The following is a 12,607-nucleotide window of genomic DNA, read 5'->3' as shown; positions in this document are numbered from 1 at the left end:
AAAAAAGTCGCACACCTTTCCTTTTCAGCTCCTGGAAAATTCATGAGACATTTATCCAGCCTGAATTATAAGATGTCTTAATCCTAGCACCTCGTTGTATCTTAATTAAAATATTTATGCAAAGAGGAGGGTCACAGGCGCACACTCTGTTCAAATATCTTCGTTCTGGCTTTATTTAGTTGCTTTTTGCAGGTTCCACCTCCTAAAGCGGTTTCGGTGCAAGAGATTTTATATGTGGGCGAGGAAGTTGTGGATGTATAAAGGGAGGAATCCAGCTGCACACTGTTTGCTAGATATCTGTGTTCTCTGCTGGCCGTGCCTGCCTATTTCCTGGTGGCTGTATGTCTCTATTTCCTCCTGTCTCTATTTCTTAATCGTACGAACTACAGACCCAGCTTCCCCAGCACTCGCAGGTGCAGCGGTTTTGTGTTTTACAGGGGCTACGGCGGCTCATATTTTGTGCTATTCATCCTCCTTAAGGATCAAAGCTCTTCTGAAACAGATTACTGGCCTGAAACCAAACCACTGAAATGGTAATATGGTCGTTCTTAAGAAAAAAAGTGTAGGTATTTTCTGGTGTTTTCCCATCAAGTACCTGCCCAATTTCTGTATGGCACACGCCGGGAATCAATAGAAGTTAACAAGTCCTCAAAACATTCCCCATCTCTTTGTTTAATCTCCTTTACAATAAAGCCAAGGGAAGAGAATTAAAAATCTTTGAAGTATATTAAACCTCAAAAGGCTCAGCCAAGTAGACTTAAAATAGTCACTTATTTTCCAAAACTGGTTTGTCGAGGAACAATAAAAGGAAGTAAAATTTATGGAGAAATTATACAGTGGATTTGTCACTTAAAATATCGTAACTGTCTCGGGGACAATACCCCATGCTGAGGATTAATGGTCCCTCCAGACCTTTGATTCACCAGCGCCTTTTCTTTGCCCTTGACAAATTGGATTTTTAGGAATGGGAAGGTCGCCTGGCCCATTGTCTGCCAGCCATTCACTCCGCCTGATTATGCAGGAGGGTTAGGGAAAGGCTCCATGTGACCCTCTTGGATGGGACTCCGCAGCTGCTCGAGGAGCCAAACTCTCTCACCAAACTCTGCGCCCCAGAGCATCCCCCTGCCAAGGGGTACCCCTCCTGCTCCCGTTGAAAAGCCGGCGTCCACACAGCGCCGCGTCACTCTGCGGGCGGAGATACGCCTGTGCTCATCCTCCCGCCGCCTGCCGCTGTCACTCCGGCCCCCTTAAGTAGTTGGGGTTCCCGAGCGCTCACACCCAGCGGCAGCGATGCAAACCAGCAGGGCTCCGGCCATCAGCGTCAGCGCGGAGAGCTGCATCCCGGCTGGGCTGCGCCTGGGTCCTGTGCCGGGCACCTTCAAACTGGGCAAGTACCTGTCAGACCGCAAGGAGCCAGGACCCAAAAAAAAGGTATTTTCTTACGGTCACTCCTGCACCGCTGGACTTTGATTATTCGTTGACTCGGGGGAAGCCGGCTTTGGGAGAAGAGGCTGCTTCCCCCGTCTCTCTTCGATCCTCCCTTCTTAGAGAGAGCCAGGAAAGCAGAGGGAAGCATTTCCAGAACGTCCTGAGATGTCTCCCCGTGGTTTTGCCAGGAAAGCCTGCCCGCCCGTGCCCTCTTTCCCTCCTCCCCAGCGCCGGGGCCCCTAGCCCGGCCGGCCTCCGGGACGAGGCCAGAGGATGTGGGAGTTCTCCCGGAGGAGTGGACGCTCCCCGGCCTTGGACAGAGACGTGCTGGAAGCGTCGCCTGAGCCCCGTGCCCGATGTCGGAGGGCCCTGGTCCCGCCACCCAGCCCCCGCCCCCCGGGGCTCCGCTCACTGAGGCATTGCCCCTTTCCCTGGCAGAGCCGGGAGGTGCCACGGCCGGCTCCTCGCTCCTGGAGCTCCGGCGAGGCGAGGGCATGAGGCTGTGAGAGTCCCCCGGGTTTTGTCTCGGGAAGGAGCAGGGCAGAGGCAGATGCACCCATTTATTTCTGCGTTTGGCTTGGGTTTCTGCCCCTCAATCCCTCTTCCCGGCCGCGAATCCTTTGGCTTCGGCCTGAAGGGAGTGCGGGGCGAGAGGACCGGGGCTACCCCGGAGACGGCGCCGGGGTGCAGGTCGTAGGTGCCGGGGCAGCCCAGGGCAGCTCAACCTTCCCCCAAAGCCTCGGGGGGACCTCCTCCCCTGGAGCTGCAAACAACCCGCACAGCCGGAGCGGGAAGGACGACGGCCACACGGGTCAGCCCGTGTCCGAGCGAAGGAGCGAGGAGAAGGCGGTGAAGGGCTCTCGCCCCGTCCATCAGGCTCCTCAGGGGGCTGCGGATGAGACCCCTCCTTTCGCCCCTCGGGCAGCCGCGGCTCACGCGTTCCGCTCTGATTTTTAATGCACTTTAATTGTTTTTAAACGCTCTGCCAGCCCACTCAAATTTATTTCTCATCTGGCTCCCTTGGTTTCTCGCTTTAGACTGCTTTGTTCCGATGACTTTTATTGCACGGTCATTCAGGGAATGGGCACTTCATTTTCTCTTTGTATGGGCAAGCAGATTATGAAGTATGGGGCTACAGGGACTTTGTAGCTAAGCAGAATCTTCTCCCCCTTTCCTCTCCCCATCTCCCGACAAGTCCTGCATGTCACACTGGTTTTGCACGGACTCAGAGACAAAAAATAATTTAAATCGTACCTGGGCATTTAATATCGCTTTAAGCGAAATGTAACAGCTGCGACTGGACAAGGTGCATTTGGATCAATGCTACCCAAGGGAAAAATCCTGTTTCCCCTCGCCGGGCAGAGGGTCTTCCATCCTTACCCTGCAGAATTGCAACTCCCGCTAGGGCAGCTGCACCTCTCCCAAGGCACCTGCGAGCCTGGGGAATGTCCTACCCAAAGGTAGGTGAGGATGGAAGCGTTAAACAGGAGGCAAAAGGAGACGCTCTCGCCGCTGCTTTTAGCTGCGATGCTCAGCCCGCTGCCTAGTGTGGGGAAGCGGTTCGACGGGCCAGGCAGAGCGGGCAGGCAGGGAGACGGGTAACCTTTTTGCTCTCTTTGTGTTTCGTTTCACGTGAAAATGACAGGAGTGCCGCCTGTTTTCCAGGTGCGGATGGTCAGAGGGGAATTAGTGGATGAAGCCGGGAGCTCAGCTCTGGAGTGGATAGGGTTAATCCGAGCTGCCCGAAACTCCCAAGAGCAGACACTGGAGGCTGTGGCGGATCTGCCAGGAGGACAGGTACCCACTCGCGGCTCCGGGCTGGCATGGCACCTCTCTTCGCCACCTGCCTCCCCTCCCAAGTCTCCTGAAGAAGTTTCCTTTCTTCCCTCTCCAGATTTTCTACCGAGCGCTGCGAGATGTCCAGCCGGGAGAGGAGCTTACCGTCTGGTACTCCAATCCTCTGGCGCAGTGGTTTGACATCCCCGTCACGGCCACGCCGACGCACGACGAGAAAGGTAGAGATGCGGGCACTCATTTCAGAGCAACCAAATTAAATGAAACAAAACAAACCCTTTTTAGCTGACACCTTTGACGGGAACTCAAACTGCGGTAGGCAAACATGGGCCCTCAGAAAAATAAATGCCAGTACAGCTGCCGTAAATTTAACCCACCACCCTTTAAACTAAGACTCCATCTGCTTACATTTAAAGGGTGATCTATTAACTCGGTAGCGTATGGAAAGGCCCCCGTGCGTCGAGTTGTTCCGTCATCGGCCCGATTTAATGATTCTTTGATAGGCAAATGGGGTTTCTGTGAGACATCGCTATAGTTGGTATGCGGCTCAGCTCAGCTCACCCGATGCTGTTTCTAAAAACATTGGGTTTACCTTCCATGCTCAGAGTTTCAGAGATTCTTGTCAGGTTCTCTTGCGGGTAGATTCACATAGTCAAGTCAAAACTGGGCAGTACTGGGCAGTCCCTGTAAATTAGAATACATTAGGTAAAAGATTAAGTCGGCGTCAAATCACACTGAGATCAGGATATGCAAAGATGTTGGGAAGGGGAAGACACCCGTCTGGGACGGCTTGTTTCAATCCGCAAACCTATTCTTAGCTGGAATTACACCGATGTTAACAAAATGATACTATGGCAGCGCATTAAAAAAAAAAAAAAAAAGGCGAAGGAAAAAAAGATGAAACACTTCAGCTTCTCTCAGGCTTCTCTGTCGGCGGCCACCCCCTTCCACTGGTCCTGGGTCCGGACGCTCCCTGGGGCGTCGGTGGCGGATGCTGCCTGTGGGCACTCTCCTCGGGCTGAGCCCGCTCCGCGGGAGATGAGGGAACCCCAGCCGCTCCTGCTTGACGCAGAAGATCTTTCAGCTTGGCAGTGTCCCCGGGAAGGGAGCGAGTGCACGATCCGGGCAGGAGCTGCCCCCTCCCCCCCGTCACGGCTGGCCGCTCTGCAAGGTGACCAGGGTCCGGCCCGAAGGGATGACTGCGGGAAAGCTAGGCTCTGGCTATTATATCACATCGTGCCATGTGCAAGAGCCCAAAACCCTCCTTGTGCGAAAACTACACCCGGAAAAGAAACACTTGGTCACATCTCTGTCCCTACCACGTCGAAAGGCAGTGAAGCTATGCATCTGCCGAGAGTGATGCGGTCACCCCCTCGAAAAGCCTGGCGAAGTTTCGGTAGCAAGGAGGACACGCGGCTGTGTTGCGCCCCACTCCTCTCCAGCAGCCCTTGCTGCGGATGGGTACCAGTGCTACTCTACTCGGGGGAAAAATGAAAGAGAGCTCAGGTCTGCAAGAGGCTCCCAGCCTGCAGCATCTTCCTCGCCCCGTCGAAGCAAGGCTGATTTGCAAAGTGACCCTACGGACCTGCTGTGTCTTCGGTCCCACAGTTTCCAGACTGATTAATACAGACTCAGAAAAAGTATATCAGCATGCTGAAGTGCTCTTCTTTTAATGCTGAAAAAATATGCTGGAAAAAAAGCCGGAAAATCAAACTAAAGTCTCAAACCACCACCAACCAAAAAAAGACAGCGGAAGAAATTTGAAGAGTTTTTTTTAAAAAAAACCACAAAACGAAAAACCGAACTAAATCAAAAAATTGGAATTCTTCTGTGTTTGACCTCTTTAATTTGGGTCACCGTGGTGAGAAAGAGGTGGTTTTCGGTGGGAGTGTGCGGTGGTTTCCCCCCCCCCACACCTTTTTTTTTTTTCTTTTTCTTTTTTTTTTCTTTTCTCTGGAGCCGTTCTTGTTGAACTGGAGCTGAGTCGGGGAAGCGCCGAGCCGGGTTCGGTGGCGGTCGGGAGCCGGTCCCGACCATCTTTTGCCGAGGATACCAGGACCGACCCGCGCCACTGAAGAGACCTGCCTAGGCAAACGAAGATAGCGGAAGGGAGTCCGTGGCGGTCCGTGGCCGTATTCCTTTTCATCCGTACCGCTCCTTTACCCTTTTTCCCATACACGGCAGTGGGATTGCCACCGTGGCCGCTGCCGCGGCCTCTTTGGGGCCCGGGCAGACACAGTCGCGTCTCTCTCCCTCCTCGACGGGGCGAAAAACAGCGTCCAACGCCTTCACAATGCCGCAGATCCCGGGACCGCCTCTCCACGGCTAGCGAGGAGAGGCTGCACACGGCGGCGAAGACACACGCGGCGAGATACACGCAACAGCGTGCGATGCTTCCACGCGAGTTCGCACACGAGTTTCCCGCAGAGAGCGAAGATTCCGTTTTCCACACCCGCAGCGGACATCGACTGATCCCTGTCAAAAGCGTCTCGGAAGGCTGGTCACAGCCATCGCATCCACCCCGGCGACCAGCCCTCCCCGGGTGCCCCGACAGACGAGGGGCACGATGCAAGGTCTCACACCTGGGAATTCCACCCACGGGATTCCCTGAAACGTGAGGAGCTGCTCCCTGGCCTGGAGCGGGCTCTCATTTCTGTGCGGCGCTTGGCCTCACCTTAGGTGTTTCAGTGCATTAAACTGAGGGGTGAGGGTCAGCTGGGGACAGTCAGGATGGGTAAGAGCCGAAAGGGAAATTCAGGGGCATTCAGTGTAGTATGGTGACTGGGAAAACGAGAGAGAGAAAGATGGGTACAAAGAGACAGAAAAATAGAAGAAAGGAGAGAAAGAAGAGGGGAAGAGCAAAGGAAAGGGGAAAGTGGGGAAGGAAGGAAGGAAGGAAGGAAGGAAGGAAGGAAGGAAGGAAGGAAGGAAGGAAGGAAGGAAGGAAGGAAGGAAGGAAGGAAGGAAGGAAGGAAGGAAGGAAGGAAGGAAGGAAGGAAGGAAGGAAGGAAGGAAGGAAGGAAGGAAGGAAGGAAGGAAGGAAGGAAGGAAGGAAGGAAGGAAGGAAGGAAGGAAGGAAGGAAGGAAGGAAGGAAGGAAGGAAGGAAGGAAGGAAGGAAGGAAGGAAGGAAGGAAGGAAGGAAGGAAGGAAGGAAGGAAGGAAGGAAGGAAGGAAGGAAGGAAGGAAGGAAGGAAGGAAGGGAAGGAAGGAAGGAAGGAAGGAAGGAAGGAAGGAAGGGAAGGAAGGAAGGAAGGAAGGAAGGAAGGAAGGAAGGAAGGAAGGAAGGAAGGAAAAGATTGCTAGACAGACAGGTGGCCACAGAGGTGGCATTTCACCTTCGGGAATGGGGACATGCTCCTCCTTGGGAGTACCCTCCTGGCAAGCAAGGCCAGGAGGGGGAGAGCGGAGTCTGAGCCTCTGTAGTGTCGGGCAGCCACCACAGGCGCGGCCACCGAGGTCTGTTCCGCTTGAGAGAAGTCGAAATGGGACGGGGTACAAAGGGCATTGTCCTCTGAAAGGGAACGATTACATATGGCCCATACATATCGGATATTGTCTCGCCGCGTAATGAGGGGCTCACGATCATTAGATTGGCCTTTGTTCGGTGTAGCCGACTCCCTGACATACGCTACCTTCTCTGCAAACGCCAACAGATGGGCCCTCCGACAGACGACTCGCGGCAGCAGCTGCTCCCCCCGGCCCTACGGCGCCCCGCTCGCGGGAGCTCAGCCCGGACCGCGCAGCGCCCGCACCGCTCCGCGGCACAGCACGGCGGGGGCGGGACGAGGCAGAGGGAGCGCGGGATGCGCGGGGAGGCGCGGGGATGCGCGGCCAACGCTGACGGGTCCCTCCGCTTGCCTCCGCAGGGGAGGAGAGGTACATCTGCTGGTACTGCTGGAGGACCTTCAAATACCCCAACAGCCTCAAGGCCCACGTCCACTTCCACTGCGCTCTGAGCCACGGCCGGCCCTTCCTCCATCACGACCACGGCCGGCCCGCTGCCACCGCCTTCGGCCTGCCCCCCAAGGAGCTGCCGGCCGCCTCACTGCGCGGCCACCCGCCGCCCGGCTGCGGCCCTCGGGAGGCCGTCAAGCGGGAGGCCGTCGTCGCCTCCCCGCCGCTCGCCAAGCCGGCGCTGCCCAAGCGGGCGGCGGGCAAGGAGGAGCAGGAGCGCGCCCTGGACATGAGCGTGGGGGCCGCCCGTGGGCCGGGACCGCTGCTGGGGCCGGCGGGCGGCAACGGGCTGGCGCTGTACCCCGGGGCGCGCTCCGCCTTCCGCCCCGCCGGGTCGCTGCGGGAAGAGGCGCGGGGCGCCGCCGCCCTCGGCTTCTCCAAACTGCTGGGGGGACTGAAGGCGGGACGCGCCGCCACCGAGGCGCCGCCTAAGTGCGGAGCGCTGCCGGGTGAGGCCGCCCCGCAGGCAGCGGCGGCGGGGCTGGCTTGCGGCGGCGGGCTGCGCGCCTTCCCGCTGCTGTCGCCGCTGGAAGAGGCCTCGGCCTTCCGGCAGGTGGAGCGGGGGCTGCCCGCGGCCGCGCTGCCGCCCGCCCGCTACCCGCCGCTGCCCGGCGGGGCCCTGGAGCGCTTCGCGCTGCCGCCCTTCGAGGGGCTGAAGGCGTACGCGGGGGAGTGCGGGCTGCCGGTGATGCCGCTCACCGTCTACAACGGGGAGCTGCTCTACGGGGCCGCGCCCTACTACCCGCTGAAGCTGCACCTCGGCGGCCTCCTCAAGTACCCTGAGTCGGTGTCGTACTTCGCGGGGTCGGCGGCGGGTCTGCACGCCGCAGAGCTGGGCTCACTGGCCAGCATAGACCGGGAGATCGCCATGCACACGCAGCAGCTCTCCGAACTGGCGGCCGAGAAAGGCCGAGGGAGGCTGGAAACGCTGCCGGCGGGGGCGGCCGGGGCGGCCGGAGGGAAACCCAAGACCGGGCACCTGTGCCTGTACTGCGGGAAGCTGTACTCCCGCAAGTACGGGCTGAAGATCCACATGCGGACTCACACTGGCTACAAGCCGCTTAAGTGCAAGGTCTGCCTGCGGCCCTTCGGGGACCCCAGCAATCTCAACAAACACATCCGCCTGCACGCCGAGGGCAACACGCCGTACCGCTGCGAGTACTGCGGCAAGGTGCTGGTGCGGCGCCGCGATCTGGAGCGGCACGTCAAATCCCGGCACCCGGGGCAGAGCCTCGGCAAGGCGGCTGAGGACAAGAGTGACTCTGGCTATGCGCAGCCCGAGCAGGAGCAAAAGACTGATAACGAGAGCGATGTGGACGTCTGCTTCACCGACGACCATAGCGATCCGGAGAGCGGCAGCCGGCACCGCGAGCAGTGATGCGGGAGGCGGCCGGGGCGGGGCGGGGTGAGGGGAGCTCTGCAGCCCCCCTTCCCACTACTCTGGGCTCCCGGGGCGGTCCCACGGGAGGCCGTGTCGCGGAGGAGCGCGGGCTGGCGGGCAGAGCCGCCGGCGGGGCGGGCAGGGGTGCGCGGGCGTCCCCGGGTTCCCTCCACGGCGTCCCCCCCCGGCGCCGCAGCTGCGGTGCCGGGACAGGGACGGGAGGGCGAAGCCCTGGCGGGCCCAGGATCCCGCTGGACAGGCACCGCATCCCGATAGGAGCCCGCATTTCAGTGGCCATATATTTTTATTGTACCTTCGTGTCGAGAAAATTGTGCCTTTTGGAAACGATTTTTTTTTTCTATGCGCTCTCCCATCACTCGTTCCAGCGGTCTGAGCCGTGGGGCTCCGCAGTAGACCCGGGTCTGCAAGCGCCTCTGGCACCTGTACACTTTATTGACACCTCACCTGTGCTTGCTCGGGTCCTAATAAAGCAATACCAACAGCTTTTCGGAAAGACAGAAAAAAAAAACAGGCAACAAAATGCCACTCTTGCAGCATGGAAGAAGTTCACATAACAGGTGCACCATTTGATCAAGTTGCAATTATTTATAGCAGATAATATTTGAGTAACAAATGTAAAATAAATATTGAAAAGCATGACTCTAAAAGCACGCACTATATAATTTTAAAGGAAATACACTCTCTGTTTGGTAGAATACAAATGTGGTGTATGTTTGTTTTCTAATGAACGATGTACAGTGGACACAGTATTTTGGTCTTGGTTCCAGTTTGTCATGCGATTTTTTTAAAAAAAGAAATAAAGTTACTGACAAACTATTGTCAGCCTAGTTGTTCGTTGAAGTGCTGTCAGCGGGATCTCTTGGTTTTCACAACGCTTCTGATGATCGGAAGCTCAGACCCGTCTGTATACAGCGTCTTTGGGTCAAGCTCTAAACAATTTGCCCCTGAATATGCCGCCTGAGGATTTTCATTCTCGCACTTAGCAAAACCATCCAATCCTTTCTTCTCTATGCTTAGGATTTTTTTTTTTAATTTTAAAATTTTGTTTTGCACAGGGTGAAGGCGGAGCTGTTAACGGCTGGACATTATTAGTCTGTTTTTATCTGCACTCGGTCAAACGTGCCGCTTTTGCAAACACTCTTCTTTAGAATCATTGTTACTTTTATTTGAGGGAAAAATATTTTTATTCTTTGCCTGAAACGAGTTCAACTTAAAACAAAAGTCTGTCAGAACATTATCTGTTTCCCCTGGCAGCTCCTCCAACTCACCAGGAAAAAGGATGCAACACTGCCGACAGTGACCCGCCAGCTGTGACCCGCCAGCTGTGCGGGTCTGCCCGCTCAGGTCCGAGCTGAGGCTTTCCGTGTGCCTCGGGCAGGCAGAGTCAGGAGGGAGCCCCGCTTTTTGGTCTGGCGTAGCTCACAATTCTGAAGCAGACGATAAATCTCTTTGATTGTTCCATGCACTTAGAAGACTGTGAGTTTTCAGGATCAAGTCCTGTTTCAGTCCGGGGTGTAGGCGATGCGATGTAAAATGCAAACAACTTACTTTCAGTATCTGTGAGAATTTCAGACACAAATCTGATCCTTCGTCTGCTCATTTAAGGCTATACCGTGCTTGACAGAAATAGGAAGAAGGAATTCAAATGCCAATCTTGAATTTCCTTTAAAGGTTTGATGCTGTAGTGTTGTTTGTCGGCTTTTTTTCCCCCTTTTTTTCTTTTTCTTCCCCCCGCCCCCCCCCCCCCCTTATTTGGGCTTGTGCACCCACTTACTCGATTCATTTTATCCCAAGACGCAAGTTGTCGTTCTGACATGAAAATAAATGGAAAACCCCTCTCCTGCAAAGAGGAGGATCTTTTTCTTCTGTTGGCGGAGTCGAAAATCCTGTTGTCATTTATAGCACCGTCAGCAGGACCTGGAATATCTCCTGCCAGTTCTTTATTTCAATATATTTGTCTGTTGCTTTCCCAGGAAGGCACCCACCGTGGAGCTGCTGCCGGGGAGGGATGCATCATGTGTGCTGTGAAGTCGTGGAAATCGTATAATAATTCAGCTGTGAAACGGGAAATATTTTCATATCTGTAGAGTTTGTGAGTTTTAATAGAAGTGTTCCATCAAATCGTAACACTCGGACCACCCCCACAAAAAACAAAAGAAGTACTTCAGAGAGTCAATTTGTAAGAATTAATGGTCTGTATATATAAAAATCAGTCTTAGAGTTAAGAAAAAACCCCAAAACTGAACTAAATGTAACCAACCTCAAATAACCAAAGTCAAGGGAAAAACAAAAAAAGCAACAGCATATCGTTTGTCTGTTTTTTTTTTTTTTTTTTTTTTTTTTTTTTTTTTTTTTTTTAAATTGCTATGCAGCGGCTAAATCGAAATCCAAAGTACAGGAGGAGACACGCGGAGAAATTCTGCCACATTCACTTTTAGGGCCCCATTCCTGGGACGTTCCTAGCGGAGTCGCGGCCTCCAGCATGGGCGAGCCCCGGTGAGCGGCCCGGGACGCAGCGGCCCGCCGGAGCTCCCGCCCCCCCAGCGGCTTCCGACCCGTGCTGCGCTCCCACAGCCCCGTGTGACAAGCGATGCCTGCTTGGCGTCATTGCTAATTTCCCCCCACGTTTAATTTCATTTTATTGAAATTTACCACATGTCGGCTTATTTTATTCAATTTTGATTTATTTTGTTTTATTGCCCCTGTCAGGCCAGGGATGAGGCGACAACGTTCTCCCGAAACCTCAGTGATCTGGGCGGTGTCGGACGCTCGGGGTGCAACCAGGGCTAGGGAAAGCAGCATTTCTGGCGGGTCAGCAGCCGCAGCCCAGGCGTTCCGAAGGGTCCCTCGCTCCTCGGGACGGAGCTCAGGGCTCCGCGGGCGCAGGGCTCCGGTTCCCGCTGCTCTCCCGCTGCTCTCCCGCTCCCTCGGGGCGCGCTGAGGGTTCCAGGCGCCGCTGCCGCTCCCTCCCGCAGCGCCGGCCGGCGCTGCCAAGGCGGACGCTGATTGGCTGAGCCCCGCGGCGGCCCACTCTCCTATTGGTCGGTCCGGGCGCAGGGCCCCGCCCCGCGGCGGCGGCGCTGAGGGCGGTGCGGGCGCCGCGTCGGGCAGCGGCGGGAAGGGTCGGGAAGGGTCGGGAGCGGCCCGGGGCCGCGGGCAGTGCCCCCCCTGGGCTCGTGGGCCTGCGGCCTGGCCATGGCAGCTCATGGGCTCATTGAGTCATGTGCCGGTCATGGCGGTTCCCGCGTCCTTCGGTCTGCCTGAGGGCAAATTTGGGTCTGGAGGGAGGCGGGAAAACTTCAGGTGGCAGGGTCGGTGCCAGCCAGCCTGGGCACAATACCCGCTGGATTTTGTGTTCTTAGCGCCTCTAAGTTTAGCGTTGCTTCTGGCTGGCTACCATTCGAAGCTAGAGAAAAACCAAAACCCCACAGGTTTTACCTTCTGAATTTGTAATTATTGATAGGTGCAGTAAAGCGGGTATGTCCTCTCCATTTTTATAATAAAGGAGAAAATAATTAACCACATTTGCAGGAAAAATGTGGAAAGCGTAGGCAGAAAGAATGGTGCTAAGACTGAAGAAAGATTAACTCCTTTAAAATGTTACTCATTGAGATGCTTGTCAAGGACTATAGACATTAAATGACAAGGCTTCTGTATTTTGTTTTCTATAGGAGGATGCAGGTTTTTTGAGTTAAGTTGAACAGGGAATAATGAAGGGTGCATTTTGTGAGTGAAGAATGGAACATTATTTGCTGGTTAGAAGTCAAGAGCCAAGAATAATAAATAAATTGAGATGGCTTTTGGACATTATTAGAAACTAGTCTAGGTATTTTGCAGACTGGTCTTTCAGTTTCCAAAGATTCACTCTCAACCTCAGCTATTCTTGCAAAAGCAATTGATTTCAGTAACATCCCATTTTTTTAAATTTGGGAAGCAGTTTTGATAATTATTGACTTGCCCCGTATTAGTCTCTTCTTAGAATCAGCATCAAGAAGTCTGGATGCATCTGGCAGGTGGTGCAAAGAATT

At 55.0% G+C, this 12,607-nt stretch overlaps 1 protein-coding gene across 1 annotated transcript; it reads left to right on the top strand.

The window, feature by feature from the left end:
• Positions 1-397: 397 nt before the first annotated feature.
• PRDM13 (PR/SET domain 13) lies at positions 398-8,555 on the top strand. Its single transcript, XM_053936835.1, has 5 exons — positions 398-428; positions 1,289-1,431; positions 3,094-3,225; positions 3,323-3,443; positions 7,090-8,555. The coding sequence occupies exons 2-5, from the start codon at positions 1,291-1,293 to the stop codon at positions 8,553-8,555; spliced, it is 1,860 nt and encodes a 619-aa protein (XP_053792810.1). The 5' UTR covers positions 398-428; positions 1,289-1,290.
• Positions 8,556-12,607: the final 4,052 nt, after the last annotated feature.

The sequence above is a fragment of the Vidua chalybeata genome, chromosome 3, assembly GCF_026979565.1.
Source record: "Vidua chalybeata isolate OUT-0048 chromosome 3, bVidCha1 merged haplotype, whole genome shotgun sequence".
In the NCBI taxonomy this organism is placed as follows: domain Eukaryota; kingdom Metazoa; phylum Chordata; class Aves; order Passeriformes; family Viduidae; genus Vidua; species Vidua chalybeata.
Note: the sequence above shows the minus strand (reverse complement) of the source record. Positions and strands in the feature narration are given on the sequence as shown.